This window comes from Ictalurus furcatus, chromosome 4 (assembly GCF_023375685.1).
Source record: "Ictalurus furcatus strain D&B chromosome 4, Billie_1.0, whole genome shotgun sequence".
In the NCBI taxonomy this organism is placed as follows: Eukaryota; Metazoa; Chordata; class Actinopteri; order Siluriformes; family Ictaluridae; genus Ictalurus; species Ictalurus furcatus.
Window position 1 is genome coordinate 4,932,530 of NC_071258.1, and position 19,971 is coordinate 4,952,500.

Consider the following 19,971-nt stretch of genomic DNA (forward strand, 5'->3'; position numbering starts at 1 on the left):
GAAATGCTTGATTTTGCTGTGGGTTCTTTCGAAATTTCCAATGCAGCTCTCTACCACCGTCATCGGTAGCTGTATAGGTTCTGTCTGTTATCTTCTACAAGTCTTCCAGTTCATTGTGTGTTTGTTTGGGACAGGCTTGTGCAAAAAGTATCCATTCCTCCACATCTGATTTGTTCAGCAAACATAGTACATCATCCGGGTCTTTTTACATTTGATTTTATTTGAGTGTGAACTCTCTGGACAGCTTTGCGTATTCAAAAACTGTCTAAAAGTACATGAATGTTTGATTTGAGCAGGCATCTTTTAACCATAGAAACTGTATGTGGTCACATATTGCCATCTAGTGGTCATTTGTGGGCAATACAACTTATTTTATATTTTCTGAATTTGCACCGCATTTAAAAAATAAAAAATAATAAAAAAAATTACACTTCGTTAAAAACCTCTATCGTTTGTTCTATTTATTTAGTATCAATCTCCAAAAAAAAAAGAGATGTATACAGATGTGATATGTAAAGTTTTTTTTATTTAAAAGTTTCCTCCATCCTTAGACCTCTAGTCTTCAGAGTCCTCCTCCTCCAGCAAAAATGAGCTCGAGTGCTGCTTGCAGGTCTCCGTCTGTAGCCTGGAGGGCTCGTAACGCCAAATCTTCATCTCTGATACCCATGTCTCTCAGCTGCTGCATCTGCGTCTGCCAACGCCCCTATAGGACAGGAGGAGACGCTGCATTCAAGTATGATCATGGAAAGAAAAACAAAACAGCAGAGAGCCAGAAAAAAAAGAAAGGGTGGTGAACGCACGACTGCTTGTCGCTGCTAGAATTTTAAGTGATAGTAGGAAGATTTTTTTTTTTTTTTGAACGTTCCACAAATTGCTGTGGTATATACTAAATAAAATATTTTGGGATGTGTTGTTAATCAGTTTTGGGGTGGTAACAGCATCATATCACCTATAACAGAACATCCTGGGTTTTTTTTGTGCTATATTATACACAAAAGATATACAAGATATGTCAGCTAAGGAGATTTGATCTATCGCACGTGCTAATGTTGGTAATGTCTATGCAAAAATAAGAATTGACTGCTGTTATTTATGTCCCAGGAAGTCTATTGTGCTATATTATAGAGCCTTTTTGTTGTGCAGCTGTGTTTCCCTTTTGAGTCATTGTTTAATGTTTAGCTCCACATTGATTGTTTTCTTTTATTCCGGTTGTAATAAATTTCAGAATAAAGCCGTGTGTATGTGTGATGCTTTTCCGTTCTTGAAAACCGGCCAAACCAATATTGTGTGTCATGTTTTGTTATAATCTAGACGTGATTCCTTTCATGCGGTTGTAAAGGTCAGTGTACGCAGTCCTCAGCAGGACTGTGGTGTGGTGCAGACTGTGTATGTGAGTGTGTGTGTGTGTGAGACGGTGTTTCACCTGCAGAGGGGTCACGCCGGAAGCCTCCAGAGCCTGCTGCAGCGCCCGACTCAACACACTGCTAGTGACAGGAGTCCCTGCTGCTGCTGAAGAGCTGCCAGTGGACACGTCCTGCTGAGAGACACAGGGAGGACGTGAAGAGGAGGTGTGTGTGTAAGGTCATCATGCTACCCAGTGCTCAACTTTTTTTTTTTTTTGACATAGTTCTAGATCTTTTGATGGAAATGTCCTTGAAATTTAAGTCGGTCTTTAATAATGCTAACTGTGGAAGTCACGTTGTAGATGAAAACGTGTCCGGTTGTTAAACAGTAACAGGACAATTGCCTTCGACTCTTCACTGAGCCGCCATTTTGTCTGTATTTTGCATTGACTGCACTAGTTGTGGATTTAGGTTAGATAAAAGTGGCATGTACACTCACTAGGAACCAACTCACTTTAATAGGAACATCTGTACATCTTCTCAGTCATGCAGTTAACCAATCAGCCAAGCATGTTGAAGTTGGAGAGTTCGATATTTGGACCGTTGAAGGTTTTAAAGAAGACCAGGTGACATGTTTTCGAGCTTTACCCGCCAAGTTTTGTTGAGCCTGTGCCTGATGTAGTCTCAGATTCCTGTTCTTGGCTGACTGGAATGAAACCCGATGTTGTCTTCTGCTGTTTCAGTCCATCTGCCTCAAGGTTCAACATGTTCTGCATTCCAAGATGCTTTGAACCAGTCTGGCCATTCACCTCTGACCTCGGTCATCAATAATGTGCTCACTGGATGGGATTTGTTTTTCACATCATTGTATGTTAACTCTAAAAACTGTAAATTTACTTAATGTATTGCTCTGCTGCCATATAACTGGCTGATTGGATAACTGCATGAATACGCAGGTGTACAGGTGTGTCTAATCAAATGGATGGTAAGTATATGTTTGTTGAAAGTTACAGTAATTGTCTGTATGCGTGCAAGCTAAAAGACTTACTTGGCTGCCCAGAATGGGCGTGGCCGCACTGCTTTCCGGTGTATTAGCCAGAGCTAGCGCAGTAGCTAGCTCACTCTGAGTGATAGGTCGAGGCCCTGTAGCTCCTCCGCCGCTCAGGTTGGTTGGAGGTCTCGGGCGCTGGGACGAGCCTGCACGACTTCCCTAGTGCAAGACACAGAGTCCGTGGAGTTAAAACAATTCCATGAACTCCACAGTAATCATTTCTAGGCAGTATGATACATCATAAGCATTTTAATACCGTATTATAAAGCTCCGTAAAGTAACGAAGTAAACACAACAGGGCATGCTGTTATAGGGAAATAATCAAATAATCAGCGCCTAATTAGGAAGACCCAAACAAGGCTTCGACTCGTCTGTATTGTTGGGTCTGGTGTCTCTTATAGATTCTCTATGGGGTTCAGGTCAGGTGAGTCGGCTGGCCGACCAAACACAGTAATACCACGATCAGCAAACCAGTTACTAGTAGTTTTGGCACTGTGGGCAGGTGCTGAGTCCTGCTGGAAAAGGAAATCAGCATCTCCATAAAGCTCATCAGCAGATGGGAGCATGAAGTGCTCTAAAATCTCCTGGTAGAGGCTGCATCGACTCTTGGCTTGAGAAAACACAGTGGACCAACACCAGCAGATGACATGGCAACCCAAATCATCACTGACTGTGGAAACGTCACACTGGACTTCAAGCAACTTGGATTCTGTTCCTCTCCACTCTTCCTCCAGACTCTGGAACCTTAATTTCCAAATGAAATGCAACATTTACTTCCATCTTCCCCGTGATTGTGGATGAGTACTGAACCAGACTGAGAGATTAAAGCCTCAGGAAACCTTTGCAGGTGTTTTGAGTTAATTCGCTGATTAGAGCTCTTCTCAGGTCGACATTTCTGCATTTTAAATTCTTCATTCTAATATTTTGAGATACTGGAGTTTTTATTTCCGTGAGCTGTAAGCCGTAATCATCGAGATTAAAACAAAAAAGGCTTGAAATATTTCCCTTTATGTGTAACGAATGTAAAATACATGAAAGTTCCACTTTTTAAATTAAATTACGGAAATGCACCTGTATATTACAAATGTGCATCACCGGACATGTGAAATATGTTTCAAACATACATTTTCTAACAAACAGCATTTTCTATGTCCTAAGCAGAGAGGATTTGAAGTGTTTTCTAGTTTTGCAAATATTTTATTGTCTGTCTGTTTTAATGTTCAGGCATGATTGCTATGTATTGTTCTCTACAGTCAGAACAGTTTGGAACAAAGATTGTACGGGGGGTAAAGAATTAACTACAAATGATACAACTGTAAAAATAAATAAATAAATAAATAAATAAATAAATAAATAAAAGCAAAAAATTCCTTACGGATTGGAAATCATCTTCATCGTCAGACATGCCCTCAAACAGAAATCCTCCTATCCCAGACAAAGAATAAGAAAAGCCACATCAATATGGAGATAGAATTTATTCATGGTTAACCACAGTTCTGCTGTATTCTCAAATCTGATTGGTCAGAAGGTGTTGATTCATTTTCTAGTACAGCAGCTCTGACCGTAGTTCCAGTTACAAGACTTACTGCAAGGTTTCCATTAATGCTCTTGCTATAATACATGATCGTATCTATAATAACGACTTACACAAGGACTGGTATGATGGACGCTCACGTAATCCAAGCCAGATGATCGACAGATTTTTAAAAAAAATGTGCTATGTAACCGAGGAAAATGTCTAACTGTTGATATGAAGCTTTCTGTAAGGAGACGTTTATATAAACATTTATGGAAGGAGTCTCCAGTGTCGGCAATTTGTATCAGATGTAAAGCAGTAAGGAATGGAGGACTTTCTATTCAGTGTTTTTACAGAGAAAGAAAAACATATATTTATGATAAGCAATCTGCACATTATCTACATTTTTTTTATATATAAGTGATCTACAATCACTTATTACTTAATTATAAATCTGTGAGAACTATTATAAAACTTAAAAAAGAATATTTATCCAAACTAAGGACCAAAGAGCTATAAATTACGCAGATTAAACTGAATGCACTGCAGAGTTTTCGGACACGAACCTCTGTGTGGGCGGGGCTTAACAGCGATTCACTCTCATTGGCTAGCGAGCTCTGGATCGACAGCTCTCTGACCAGGAGGTAGAGACTTCACAAATTTTGGAGTACTTTATAATGGAAATTACTTACTTATATTATATACATATATTACCTAGTATATTAGATCGTAATTAATATTTGAGGTTTGGGTAGTCTCACATGACGATTTTATCATGATGAGGTCTCAGGAGCGGCACGGAGCGGCGGCGTCTTTGTCATCGTCATGATTATCCGCCACCTCAGTTGGACACTCGAGCGGGTGATCCAAATCTCAAAAGCCAATGAGGGTAAAACACTGTTAAGCCCCGCCCACATGAGAGGTTTGTGCCATAATTTCGAGCGTAAACGAAAACCCTGGCAGCGCATTCATAAACCATGATTAGTGAAAAGGAAGCTTAGAAAACTGTTAATAAAGAACGCTGTTTATTTGAAGACCGTGCTAAGTTGTAGCCACCGAGTTCACTGTTTTCAGTTTCTGAGTGTTTTTCTTCTCTCTCATTGTATATTTTTTTCGTATCTTGAAAAGGCACAAATTTAATTCCATAGTAAATCCTCTGTTGTGGAGTTCTACATAGAACCTTTAAGGGTTCAAATAAGACACGCTGCATTTTCTGTCTCGTTAACTTCAAAAGAAAGCGATGGAATTAATGTTTAGCTGTCGACGGCCGATGACCGGGACTTGATTTGTGGATGTTCCACAACACTAAATGTAACTACAAACAGATAAAAAGTATCAAAATGTAAATATCGCTGGCAAATCTCTGTAGTATAAGAGGATTAAAACACCGCGGTACATGCAGCTATGGGAAAATAATCAATTCCGGGTGGTAACAGCGGTAACCCTGCTCTATCATTGGTTATTTTCCTACAACCGCACAACCCGTCTTATACCACAGCTTGTGTTACTTGCCACCTCAGAGCCCATGTGTTTAACACTAGGTCTATACTGACCTGGCATTTCACTGTAGGAACTAGCAGGGGTGTTGTGGGAGGAGCTTGCGTTTGATTGGCCAGGCATGCTGCTCGTCACAGAGTGGAGGATCAGAATGATGGCATTAACCAGCGCTGGATGAGAACGGACCAACCTGAAGGCAAAAACGGAGAGACCATTTGTGTTGTATCGTTACAGTCTGGAGAACCTCATAATGTCGCCTAAACAAGTAATTATTCTATTTAACAGAGAGAAAATAATAAAGAAAGAAACCTCACACATCAAGCAGATTGGGGTCTGTGAACTGCACAAACAGATCCTTATCTTGTAGTACACCTGCGAAACCAGATTATAAATATCACTTATTTGCATATGTACATGGGAAATAAGCTTCATGAGAGACAGAGTATGGTTTCAGACTTGCCTAATGCTACAGGGTCTGAGCTGAGCCCAGGGGAAGCCACTATGATCTGATCCAGAGACTCCTTATTGCTCAGCATCTTAAACACCTGCGATTCAAAGAAAAGCACTAAAAAAAAAGTATACTTATTTTCAATTATATCATAAAATGTACAATTTCTTGTTATGCGATTATTATAAGTACAAGTTTTCGTTTATTTATTTATTTATTTTTGGAGAACCATGCACATTTTACAAACAAGAAAACATCTAGCCAAGCATGATAGGAGTATATATATAAAAATACATTATAGAAAAAAGTTGCGCATATTAAACAGTTGCATAGTTTGTATTTCTTTCAAGTTTTTTACTTTTAGGTATTGAAGCACGTTTTAATGTCGGCATAAAGTCACTTTTTCATTCCATTTAACTTATATATAGCAATATAGCAATGAGCAATTAACATAATTACATCAAATATAAATACTATATATGTATTTTTTTATATCACTATCACTCGAGAAACACTTCAACATCACATCAGTTTCTAGAACACTAAAGGCAATCCGAGCTTCTTTTAGTGAATAGTTTTCTAACTTTTTCCAAAAAATCTGTACCTTAGGTCTATCCCAAAAGAAATGACTAATTAGCTGTGACCACATACCAAGTAGTGACCACATACACTAACCACCCCTCCCTCTTCCCATCTGTATTTTCACTATTAGATTTCTTAAATGACTATTTCTTAATGCATCTTGTAATAATCCAGTATGTTTTATTTATTTCAACTCTTCTTTAATTTCATGCTTTTTAAATTTTTTTTTTAATTTTAACTGATGTCTAGTTTTTACGGTTTTATATAACTCATTTTGTAAAGCACACTGAACTGCTTTTTTGTATGAAAGGTGCTATATAAATAACGATTATTGTGAATATTATTATTACTACTACTTACTGCATCTCTGTACGCAATATTGGAGTGCATGGTGGCCTGAAGCAGTCTGAACTCTCTCGCCGCAGCACTTCTGTTCACTGGCTCTGCGTGGGTAAGGCATTAATTAAAAAAAAAAAATAATAATAATAATAATAATAATTATAATTATAATAATAAATATATATATGTATACACACACACACACACACACACACACACACATATATATATATATATATATATATATATATATATATATATATATATATATACACATATACATATATATAAACTTCACGTGGATCAATAGATGGATGATGCTCAACTCACCAGGTTTGACCTCGGGTTCAGGCCACACTTTCTTTAAGATGTGCAATGTGGATCCCGATTTAATCCCATAGGCATCTAACGTCAAGTCGTCTTTTAGTTTACACCCGCAGTGCACCAGCTCTAAAGACAAAATGAATTAGACAAACATAAGCACTTGGTTTGACAAGGTGTACAGACATACAGGACCACAGCTGAGAACTGCTGATTTACACCATGACGACTTCTAAGGCAAGATACTACTGATATAAATTGCATGGAGAAGAAAATGTCTTCTAAACGTAGTAAAAGAGATATCAAAAGTCAGAAAATGAGTTTAATGAAAGAACATTTAATTCACTGTTTTTTGTCCACTCACATCATCTTTATCTGAAACTTTACCTCAAAGGAATGAAGCTCCGCCCATAATCACGTCATTTTATATATCGCTGAAAAGCTGTATTTTTAAAACCGTTCGTTAAATGTTTCTTTCTAGTTTTAGAACCAAAAACTCGTTTGATTCTACGTTTCACTGATGTAATTTTACATGTTCATTCCTATCACCATTCAGAAGGATATTTGAGAGGAATTCCCCAAATTGTCGATTATTATAGGATTTATGTTTGATTTTATACTGAAAATGTATACACATATAATACAGTGCATTGCAGAATAAATTCCTGACCAAGCTGAATAAACTCTTACCTTATCTAAAAGTATGGTATACCTTCAAAAATAAGGAAATGAAACATTTCAACATTTCTTTAAAAAAAAACAACAACAAAAAAAAAAAACATTTCTTGAAAAAATTGGACAGTAAACCGGCTCGTACATTTTTCCAATCATCTAGCTTCTTTTTTCTTTTTGTCTGAAAAGTGGTGCACTAGTCAAAATTTTCCTTTATTTCTATGCAACATATTTTCTGTAACATTTCATTTTTTTTGTTGAAAAAGTAGGTAATGCTTGAAAAGATACATTTTGCATAAAAGTTTATCAACCGATTGAATAATACAGAATATCTGAAATTGTTTCTTTCTTGATGAAACAATAAAGAGATGATTTTCCAACACACTTTCCTGTAAAAGTCTACCTTAAGTGTATCCTCACAGAATCAAAAGACTATCTTTGTGCTTTTATTTACTTTCCATCTTTGCATAACTTAAGAATTTAAAATATATCTATTTTTTTTTTTTTTTTTTACAAACTTTCAATACAAAAATACTCTAGTGATATACTAGTGAAAATGACCCTGTTCTCCTGTAGTGTCAATGCAAAACAAGACAAACCTATGAGCTCTGGATCCGGCAGTGAGTCTGGTAACTGCGCAGACACCAGCTGCTTTATGGTGGCCACCATGTATCTTCCAGGTTCAACATCCTCTGGGAAAGGCAACACCGACTTCGGCCTGTCGTGAAGCTTCAGAGACAGATGCCAAAATGTATTTTCCATGTCTCTGATTGTCCTTGAAAGAAAAAGTATTGTTTTAAAGGTGCATTAGATAAGATTGATCTTTGTTTTTTTTTCCTTCTTCTTCTTCTTCTTCTCCAAGATTATGTCTCTAAACAGTTTAACATTTGAATGATTCCCGCCCATGTTCACGAAGCTCCGCCCCCAGGATCTAAGCGTCTATAAAATGCCTGTATACAAACACAAACTGGCAATCCAGGCCGGAATAAGTTTCCCAAACGGAGTTTTCCTTAACGTCTTAATAAACTTTTGCTAAGGTCACAGCTTAATCCATGCTTTACATATCTTCCAGGGTATTTGTACAAGTAATGAATAATCATAAAAAAACGACTATTGTATCTTTAAGTTACGTTATCCTCATATTATATGGTCATATAGTGTGCTTTCTTCAATTAGGCAATAACATACAGTGTAGTGCACTAACAAAACAAGTTTGGAAACATTTAGAATTCATAAACTGTCCATATACTAAAGATAACTTTAATTAGGCCTAATATTTAAAAATAATAATAATAATGTTGCCAGCTAACTAAAACTCAGTATGTCCAATATATACACGTGCAGTCAAGTATAATGTAAGATTTTTATCTTTAATTCAATCAAAACGTATATAGTACAAATCAAGTACTACTGATATATAATGTAAATATTTATGTAACATCTTCTAAACAACCCATTCTTACCCAAATTAGCTTATAGATAAACTGTCAGATGATCCAGCACTGGTGTAAACAAAGACTTCTTCTTCTTCACGGTTTATCAGTCGTTCTCTAGAGTAACTAGAGAGTGTGCTATCGCCCCCTGGTGTACTGAAGGGTGAAACGTCATTAGAAGAAATGAAAGCCTTTATTCGTCAATACAGTACCGTGAAATTATTTTCTCGCATATTCCAGTTTGTTAGGAAATTGATTTCAGAGTACAGGGTCAGCCATGATACAGCAACCCAGGAGCAAAGAGGATTAAGGGCCTCGTTCAGTGGTGGCTTTATTCAATAAAAACTGCTGGGGCTTGAACCCCTACCACTCCCACCCTCCTGATCAGTAACCCAATGCCTTTAACCATTGAACCCCATGATGTAGTGAGAAAAAAGAAGAGCTGACCCTCCTTGATCTCTCCTTAGTACCCTTAACAACACCATGTGCTGAGGCCACTCTCCACCAAATGCCTCTGGCTAACCAACATCCTGTTTAAAGTCCATTAACCGAGCACGCCTACATGACTTATGAGCCATTAAGGTCCTTAAAGCACAAAAAGAATCAGAGAAGATGACCATCCAGGCTGCTTTTATCCAGACTGACTTACAATTGAAACAGGATACAAAGGAACAGTCAGTTGATGGTTAAAGGTCTTGTTCAAGGGTCCAACATTGGCAGTTGGTGGTGCTGGGATGTAAAAAAAAAAATAAAAATAAATAATAAATAACCTTCCAATCAGTAGTCCAATCCCTTATATATTTCTTCCCTTTCTGTGTTTGGTGGTGAACTTCTCCAGTGTTCAGGCAGTGGATTGTAGTTTCTTGGTTTCCTCAATTTAGTCCTTCGATCTGATTTTGAGTCTGTCAGCTTGTAACAGTACTGCCTTGTACTACAGAAATGTCTGTATCCAAAAGAGCGCCATGCAATATAAACATTTTCAGCTAAAACTGAGCAAAAGACAGTAGCCTTTATTCTCCTCGCACATATATAAGTCTACCGAATAAAATTTCTTCTCAAAGTTTTCCCAGAAGCTGGGACGTGATGGTTAGCTATGGAATAACACTCTTGTTCTAGGGCTAAACAGCTTTGTAGTATTGAGATTTGAACTCCCAACACTTGTGGATAATGGTAGGACATGGTGGGAGCTATATCTGGTTTGTTTAGTTTATGGTGCTGAGAAGCTCATCTCAGCCCCAGACGCTCCACCCATGGAGTGTCTGATCTCCTGAAGGTTGCAATATGATTAGCTGTCTGGACTTCCATGGTTTGTGGTTAGACAATTCGGTTAGACATTTGCAAATAGCCTCTTCCTGAAATAGTAGGTGGATCTTGTGCACATTTAATGAAGAATTGTACAAGCAACATCTCTTGCAACAGCTAGAAATCTGAAGTGCAAAACTATGAGGAGCCTGACTGCTTCAGGAGGCTTGCTCTAGTATGTGGTGGAGATCTGTGTGGGAAGTTTTGCTCTCCTTAGTCATTAAAGTAGCTGACTTTTCAACAAAGATGCTTTTGAAGGACAACCATTTAGCTTAGGAAGGTTTTATAGCTATCTTTATGGACCTCTACAAATTGATCAGCAAGCAGACTGACTCTGATTAGAGTGATGTCAGCTGTGTACAGACAGAGGACCTGTTTATTGAGAAGAAGACCTTCCTTGCAATCTCTTAACTTGGTCATTTAAACCATCAGTAGTCATTTGGCTCACTTGGGAAGAAGAAGTCTGGCAGGGATATGGTTGTAATTTGGAGTCAATAATGGCTTGGATGTCCTGCTGTACTGGTGTCAGTACAGCAGGACATCCAAACCATTAGTATCCTTCCTGTCTCTTGTGTCCAGGAAGTGGTCATGGATTTTACTTCATTTTTCCTCGGAAATTGTTGGCTTTTTCTATCCTTAGCGCCTTGTTGCCTTTTCAGCAGGCATCCTACTGCCTTCTCATTACAATCACTACACTAACAGTCAACTGAACTAAATCTATTGCATTCTGTTTTATAATCTAATAAGAAATAAAACCAGACAAGACATGATGTTATGGGAAAATAATCAGTGACAGGGTGGTGTTATGCCATTGCCATGTCCAGAGTTGGTTTTTTTCCCCCCTCTTATACCATTTCAAGTTGCCAATGCTAACATTTGAAATGATTATTAAAGAACGACACGCCCTCCTTTATTTTTTATCTGTTTATAGTTACATTAAATGTGTCAGTGAAATACTAAAATATACACCTGTGACTTGCCTTGCATTCTGTACTACTATCAGACCTGCCGTTGTAGAAAATGAATCGAAACCTTTGGACTAAGTATGTGGTATATACCTGTGATATAATTCCAAATAACCCGACAGAAATTTGAAGTCTATCTGATACTTCTCAACATGTACCATTACCCTGACCATTATACATGTGCCATGGATGCGCATACAGTATTTATCGCAATCGTAAAAAAATTCTACTCATGGTTTAACAGTTGACCTACTTGTTATTTGTGATATCCTGGGTTTCTTTCTTCTCTTATTCTTTATTACTTTTCTAAATTTGACTCAAACACATCTCTGAACTCATCTCTAATTACTGCAATCAGGAAACATGTCAGCACTTTTTAGCTGTTCTTTGGGGGAGTCTGGGTATTTTTTTTTAAATATTAGACATGGTGTAAATGACTCAGAAACGTGTTTGCTGGAAAAGCAGTCAATATAACAGAAGGTCACAGAGAGTGCGTGTGTGTCTGTGTGTGTGTGTGTGTGTGAGCGAGAGAGAGAGAGAGAGAGAGAGAGAGAGAGAGAGAGAGAGAGAGAGAGAGAGGAAATAACTGGAAGGGAAGAAGAAATGGAACAAAGAGAAGCCAAAGAATGAGTATCAGCAACCACAATGAACACAACCAACCCCAAACCACTATTTCCTTGCTGCTGATGTCAACTCAAACCAGTTATCTCCTAAAAAGAACTCCTAAATTCCAGCTTTAAATATGATTCAAGCAAAACACCAGTTAAATAAATTTAGGGAGTTGTTTGGAGTGAACTGATGGGACTTGTTTGGTTGCATTGCATTACAGTAGATTAAGTCTGCGCATCATGTATTGATTGAAGTGATTCATTTGTCCTGAGTAGAGGAAACTGTAGTGAAGGGGGTCGGGCTTTGGAACAGTGTTGCCAGATTGAGTGCTTTTTCTATTTGATGCCAGACTGAGTGCTATTTTTTATTTTTTATTTATTTATTTTTTTACCAGGGGCGTTCATTTGTATATAAATGTACTATGTAGGTGGTACAGTGTGTAGGGTTGGCTCCTTAAACCTCCAGGGTTCCCAGTTTGATCCTGAGATCAGGTCCTTGTCTGTGTGGAGTTGCGCATGTTTGCCGGTTTCCTCTGGGATCTCTGGTTTTCTTCCTCACCCCACTGTAGGTGTTTTGGCTGTGCTAGGTTGCCCCTAGGTATGAATGAGTGCGTCAGTGTACTGTTATGTGTGGTGCCCTAGAATGGACTGTTCCAGTCATCCAGATCCACCATGACCCTGCCCAGTGGGTACTGACCATGAAGAATTGAATGAATGAATGAAAAAGATCTTTGTAATTAAACACACTTCTATCATCTTGTATTAAAATGATCATACCTGATGTCCACTGCCTAGAAAAAAAAAGAAAAGGACCCATTAAGGTTCTTTAGCTGGTCAACTTTCAAATAACTTTTCTGAAAGGAAGCCATGTATTCATAGTGTTCTATAAAGGAACTTTAAGTTCTCCCTCCAAGGGTAATAATGAAGACATTTTGGGTGCTAAATTGAACCTTTTTTAAGTTCGGCGTGAAATAATTGTGAAATGCTTCAAGCGCATCTGAATGACATGATGATGGTCGTTTTCATTCCAACAGGCTCACAGTGTTCACCGTGGTGAGGCTGAAATGTTGTGACTCATAAAATCATACATTTTTGTGTCCTGCAAGTGCACATTATTTTGTGTTTTCCAGAAGGAAAACCGTCTACAATGTGAAGGAGTTACTCAATACTGCTGGCTAAAAAAAAGCAAAATATGCTTTTCCTTTGTGGCTGTAATTATAGCAATAAATAGAAATATAATGTTGCGAGATTGCAAAAATAACATTCTAATCCGTGACGACTCATGGCTACAATCCTATGGATAAAACCTAATCGATAGCTCGATACTGAAAGTATTAGGATTGTGTAATGCGTTATATCACGAGGTTTCATCGATTGCATAATAAGAATTGTTTTTACACACACACTTAAAGGCGAATAGGCAGCTTTGTTCATGATTTCTTTTTTTTTTATCTGTAAAGACTGTAATGCTCCATGGGGTTCATGCCATGTGTCCTCCAAATACCATACTAAACAGAAAAGCTGTAACCCTTTCATTCAATCCAATAAAACACTGAACTAAGTTCTGTCACCTGTCCTTTAGTGTAATTTCTAGCTTGACTGGACAGTGTGTGCTTAGTCTGTCTACGTCTTAGGGGGGGAAATATGATAAAGTAAATACAACAAAATATCACATCAAATAGAGATTTAAATAATAATAATAAAAAATCTAGAAGGCATGACTGTCACTGATATGCTGCTTGAATCTACACTCTGGGCTAGAAAGAAATCAGCCCCAGCTTTGCTTCTTCATACCATTCTGTGTATATTTCTTATCACCATTGGAGGTGGTGTTGCACATGGTTCGACAAAAATCTAAAATAATCCACCTTAAAATATTTGCAATTAACAGCAATTAATAAGTAATTAATGTTTTTATCTTGTGTCTGTTTCTCTATGGATTTATCTAATCCATAATGTGTTTTTGAATTGGGTTTGTTGTCGAGGTTTAGTTTAAAGTTATTCAATTCAGAAGGTCCAATCAAAGAAGCTAATGACTTTGATAAGGCAATAATAAATATAATAACTTTGATAATGGCGAGATTTCCACTATTGGTTTACGGACCACTTTGAAAACCACTGTCCCAGACGATGAGATGATGTGTGTTTTTGGAGGTATGTTGTACATGCTTGCGCTGAAGTCAACTGTTGTGGACACGACTGTTCATTGACATCACTTTGTGCGTGGGAGAAGAGGTTAATTTGGTTCCAGTGAAGGGAAACTGTGATGCTACAGCATGACAAGACATTCTAGACACTTGTGTGCTTCCAACTTTGTCGCAACAGTTTGGAGAAGACCCAGTTCAAACGTTTACACACGTTTGATTCTTAATACTGTGTGTTGTTACCTGGATGATCAACGACTGTTTTTATGTTTTGCGATAGTTGTTCACTCCCCTGGCTCTTAATGTATCATGTTGCCTTCTTGAGCATCAGTGAATGTGTGCACCTTTTGTAATAGTCGTGTACGAGTCACTCAGTTGTCCTCGGTGTGAAAAGATGGATCTCAACATCATATAGCTGCTGTGGGAAAGGACTCAAATATGCAGTAGATGCTGGAAAAGTAAAGAATGTGCAGGACCTGGAGGTTTTTTCTGAAGAACAGTGGGCAGTTTAACTGCTCAGGACAGACAAGGGACTCATGAACAACTCTCACAAAACATAAAAAACAGTCAATGATCATCCAGGTAATGACACACAGTATTAAGAATCAAATGTATGTAAACTTTTGAACTGGTTCATCAGTTATTATTGTGTCTTGTGGACTATATGTAAACATCTGGTATGTGAAATAGCTTATTCAGGACAGGACTAAATAAAAAACCAAATGCAATTTTAATGCTCTCTCTTATTTTTTTATTTTTATTTTTTAAATTATGAACATTTTGCAGATTTGGCAAGGGGTATGTAAATTTATTAAAATTGACTAATTTACTAATTTATTAAAATAAAATTATAACGGTATATTATTATTATTATTATTATTATTATTATTATTATTATTATTATTATTATTATCCTAGCTGTTAAAGGAACTTAAAGAAATCCTGAAGCACCCTCAGCACCACTGTTTCCCACATCCTTGACCGCCAACTTGCACAAATTCCATCCTTTTCAAAATGAATATCTCGAATATTTTTCTCAAGCCAAGGATGGCTGGAAAAGCGAATATTGTGTGGGAAGACGTACAGCCAAATAAGCACTGACAAACCATATTTCCTGCTAATGGGTTGCTATTGTAGAGCAAGATACACTCACGGGGGTGGGACATATACGGTCTGGAGAGAATAACTGGGCGAACACAAGACTAGTACAGAATGAGTCCGAAAAAAAAATAAATGAATAAGTAAATAAATAACTGTAATCGTTTTCCAGGAAGTAACAAACTATCAAATGAAAGCAAACATATACCCTGCTTAAAACAAAACAAAAAACCATAGAATCTATCAAAGAAATTCAAATGGTTTCCACTACAGATACCATTACAAACCATCAGCTAACCATTAAAAAGTTACCGTTACTATCATAGGTCTTTAATGGTATCCACAAGACATAACATGCCACCAATAGACGGCAACAAATTACCACTAGAGACCCACAGGGACCATTACAGTTTCCATTAAAACCAGTACAATTCCCATTAAAACCATTACAAATTCTATGACGGTTTCAATTGTGTTTTTTTTTATTTCTTTCTTTCTCCCCAGCATAGTACTATTGTATATAGACACCTATGTCTTGTAAATTACACTACTGGACAAATTTGATTTCAGGGATACTTTTAAACCTGTATGAGCATGTAGTTTGTGTAGGCAATCTGGCAACCTTGCTTCCAACAGTAAGCAATCTGGCAACCCTGCATTGTGAATGACAAAGCGAGCGAATGACCTGGGAGCGGTTGATTTTTTTTTTATTCTCCTCTGAATAAACCCTGAGTAAAGCATACATTAAGCGTAAACTCGGAGACTACACGGTTTTATTGATGTAAAGAGTGAAACGTAGCTTGGGGCTGAATAATAATAATAAATAAAAAAAGCTATGAACCAAGTAAGCTAGCTAACTCTAATGTGTTTCCACCCGTTACTGCCAGACTGGACTCCATTTGCGGTAAGCAAACTACTTTCTAAATGTTTGCTACATGTTTGTTTCACTTTATACCTTTTGCCTGAAGGTTTTACACCATGAATATATTGGAAATTGTTTGGTAAATTGTTTTTATTCGGCTGTGACTAGCACAAACAGCTGTGCGCAGCAGCTGGAAATTGAGGAAAAGAGATTCATGTCTTGGGAAAGAAAGAATGAATCGCTTGCCTTTTAAATTGTAACCAATTCAGTTACATTTTAACTAAAAGCAATGGGAATTTCTGTTTGTAGTTGTCTTTATTCATTTTTTTTTTTTTTTGCTCACATGGATACCAACTGACCATTTGAAGATGTTTTAGGGGATTTTTAGATGGCCACTCCTAAGAGTTTTGAGCCACAGATTGAGGTTATGGAACTGCCCAGATTATAATAAGAGAATACATCAGCATGGAAATGAAGCCAGCTCATGCAGCCTGATCTTTTACCATCTATTTTATAACTTTTAACAACTACAACAACAATAATAATAATAATGATGAGAGTTATCATAACGATTGTATTTATTTTTTTTATTGAGTCCTGCTCTGAATGCGCTATTTCACATAACAGATGTTTATATATACTCCACAAGACACAATAATAACTGAATTTACCCAAATGAACCAGTTCAAAAGTTTACACACGCTTGATTCTTAATGCTGTGTGTCGTTACCTGGATGATCATCGACTGTGTTTTATGTTTTGTGAGAGTTCTTCATAAGTCCCACTGTTCTTGTCCCACTGTTCTTCAGAAAAATCCTCCAGGTCCTGCACATTATTTGCTTTTCCAGCATATCTGAGCTCTCTCCAACAGCGAGATCCATCTTTTCACACCGAGGACGACTGAGGGACTCGTACACGACTATTACAGAAAGTGCAAACGTTCACTGATGATCAAGAAGGCATCACGATATATTAAGAACCAGGGGGGTGTAAACTTTTGAACAGGATGATCGGTGTAAATTGTTATTATTTTGTTTAAAGATCTTATTTTAGTACTGCCGTTTAGAAGCTACATACGACATTTACATGTTTCCCAGAAGACAAAATAACAACAATTTGCACAGGAAAGGCAGAGAATGTGCAGGATCTGGAGGCCTCACACCTCCAGGGTCGGGGGTTCGATTCCCGCCGCCGCCCTGTGTGTGCGGAGTTTGCATGTTCTCCCCGTGCTGCGGGGGTTTCCTCCGGGTACTCCGGTTTCCTCCCCCAGTCCAAAGACATGCATGGTAGGCTGATTGGCATGTCTAAAGTATCCGTAGTGTATGAATGTGTGTGTGAGTGTGTATGTGATTGTACCCTGCGATGGATTGGCACCCTGTCCAGGGTGTACCCCGCCTTGTGCCCCATGCTCCCTGAGATAGGCTCCAGGTTCCCCGTGACCCTGAAGGAAGGATAAGCGGTATAGAAGATGGATGGATGGATGTATAGTGTGTGAATCCATTTAACATCTCATATTTGAAGCACCCTTTTCCACAAGTCATCCATTTCAAGTTATTAATAAAAATATGCATTTTAGCTCCATATTCACTCAACCGTGTCACCAGAACACATTCGCCCATATTAAATATTTGTAATGCCACATGTTGGACAGGAAGTTGAAGAATCTGGTTCCCATTTTGCCGAGGTACTAAGAGTACCAAATGGGAGTGGAGCTAGATAAAGTATTGAATGGATAAGCGCAATCATCACAGAATTGTTACTCAAAACAAAACAAAACTTCGAAACAAAAACGGCTTTTCTACCAGAAAGCGATTTTGAGCAGTGAAACTTTTGTTCTCTCCTCAAAGACGTCGTTTTATTTATTTATTTGATTTCAGTGGACCAGAACATACCATTTCATCATCATTTTGACACACACAGTCACATATTCTGGCATGTAAAGCATTTCAAGTTATAGGAAGCATGGAATGCCACATGTTCCTCTAATACCAAAGCAATTTGCCAACCATTACAGTTTAATTCACGATACATAATACTTTGCATTCATTTACAGTGACGTTTAATGTCGTGCAATGTCTAAAGTTAGATCCTGTTATCACTTTCGTTACAGCCTCTTTTCTCACCAGCCTTTTTCCTTATTGTTACAAAGCGCTGACACTGGAGACTCCTTCCATAAACACTATATTTATTCATCCTTTTATTATTAGGCATAGATTATAGATTGTAGATCTGGGCGGTGGAGTCTTGGTGGTTAAGGCTCTGATCGGAAGGTCGGGGGTTCAAGCCCCAGCGCTGCCAAGCTGCCACTGTTGGGCCCTTGAGCAAGGCCCTTAACCCTTTCTGCTCCAGGGGGCGCTCTATCATGGCTGACCCTGCGCTCTGACCCCAACCTCCTAACATGCTGGGGTATGCGAAGAAAATAATTTCACTGTGCTCTAATGTATATGCGACCAATAAAGACTCATTATCGTTATCGTCTGCCATACTAGTTCCTGTGAAAGACTTGTTTGACTGACAGCCGGAAGTGTTGTCAAAAGCAGCTGTTATAGAACGTGAATCAACACCTTCTGACCTAGTATACCTGTGGAATAAATTGGCTTATGTCATCATACCAGCGTAGTGTCACAGTCCTAATTCTGTCCCATTCAAACTGGACAATGTGTTTAAATCCAAGCTGGTTTAATTATTTCATTTTTTCCCCCTTCTTTACTTCCTGATTTCTCTCTCTCTCCAGAATATTGTAACTTAAGGTCTTTAAGAAAGCTTTCTGCGCTGACTTTGAGAAGATAATCGTGTATTTCTGCACCCATTGAAATCCCGAGGTTGTACAGTGTCTAGATCTGGTTTCGATTTCTCTGTGGAATCAGACGAGCTGAACAGGAAATGGACAAAGGAAGCAAATCCGTTCCGATCCAGACTCAAGAGCTAATAAATAGATAGAGAGGATAGAGATAAATTAAAATCCATGTGGTCTGTAAAACTAATTGTGGTTAATTGTCAACCAGCTTCTTAAGGGCTACACTGTGTATGAAATAAGGGTTTCTATATCACATTTCTTGGCGAATATAGATTGAAATTTACGCATTTCCAGGATTGATCGCTTGATTTAGGTGACGTGTTGCTTGCGCTGCACTGCATTTTACTGGAACTGTTTTATATGCCAGACAAGGTCTAGACAAAGTCTTAAAACTGGCAGGGGACACCCGCCACACACACACACACCCACACACACACACACACACACACACAGAAGCTGTTATTCACTCACAGCCAAATTAATTAGCCCAGCCTTTCTCTCAGAGAGTATAGTGGATTTGTTGTAGTGTAGTATCAGTGTAGTGTGGTGAAAAACCTTCAGTGACTCCATATAACACACACACACACACACACACAGAGGAGAGAGAGGGAGAGAGAGAGTGGGAGGGCGAAAGGGAGAAAGGGAGAGAGAGAGTGAGAGAGAGAGCGAGAGAGAGAGAAACAGACAGACAGAGAGAGAGCGAGAGAGTGAGAGGGAAGGATGGAGAGAGAGAACACAAGAGCGAGAGAGAGAGACAGACAGAGTGAGAGAGTGAGAGGGAAGGAGGGAGAGAATGAGAGACAGAGAGAGACAGACAGAAAGAGAGTGAGAGGGAAGGTGGGAGAGAGAGAGAGAGACAGACAGCGAGAGAGTGAGAGACAAGGAGGGAGAGAATGAGAGACAGAGAGAGAAAGAGCGAGAGAGAGACAGACATAGAGAGAGTGAGAGGGAAGGAGGCAGAGAGGGAGAGAGACAGACATAGAGAGAGTGAGA

General features: G+C 38.4%; 2 protein-coding genes across 3 annotated transcripts in view; one reads left to right on the forward strand and one right to left on the reverse strand.

Moving 5' to 3' along the window:
* Window positions 1–506: 506 nt before the first annotated feature.
* ubl7b (ubiquitin-like 7b (bone marrow stromal cell-derived)) lies at window positions 507–9,318 on the reverse strand. 2 transcript variants are annotated; one of them, XM_053622621.1, is made up of 11 exons: window positions 9,233–9,318; window positions 8,369–8,544; window positions 7,107–7,226; window positions 6,798–6,880; window positions 5,868–5,952; window positions 5,722–5,779; window positions 5,464–5,597; window positions 3,770–3,819; window positions 2,392–2,553; window positions 1,424–1,534; window positions 507–703 (listed from the first exon to the last, which is right to left on the reverse strand). In XM_053622621.1, exons 2-11 carry the CDS (start codon window positions 8,529–8,531, stop codon window positions 563–565), a joined length of 1,107 nt encoding a protein of 368 aa, XP_053478596.1. In that variant the 5' UTR covers window positions 8,532–8,544; window positions 9,233–9,318; the 3' UTR covers window positions 507–562. The 2 variants fall into 2 exon arrangements, with proteins under 2 accessions (XP_053478596.1, XP_053478595.1); XM_053622620.1 differs by having other exon boundaries at window positions 1,424–1,537.
* Window positions 9,319–15,904: 6,586 nt separating this feature from the next.
* The window catches only part of cd276 (CD276 molecule), a 109,183-nt gene continuing 105,116 nt past the window's right edge, over window positions 15,905–19,971 (forward strand). Inside the window, exon 1 of the mRNA XM_053622622.1 lies at window positions 15,905–16,223. The gene's annotated coding sequence lies outside the window, so the exon portion shown is untranslated. The remainder of the gene's footprint in view (window positions 16,224–19,971) is intronic.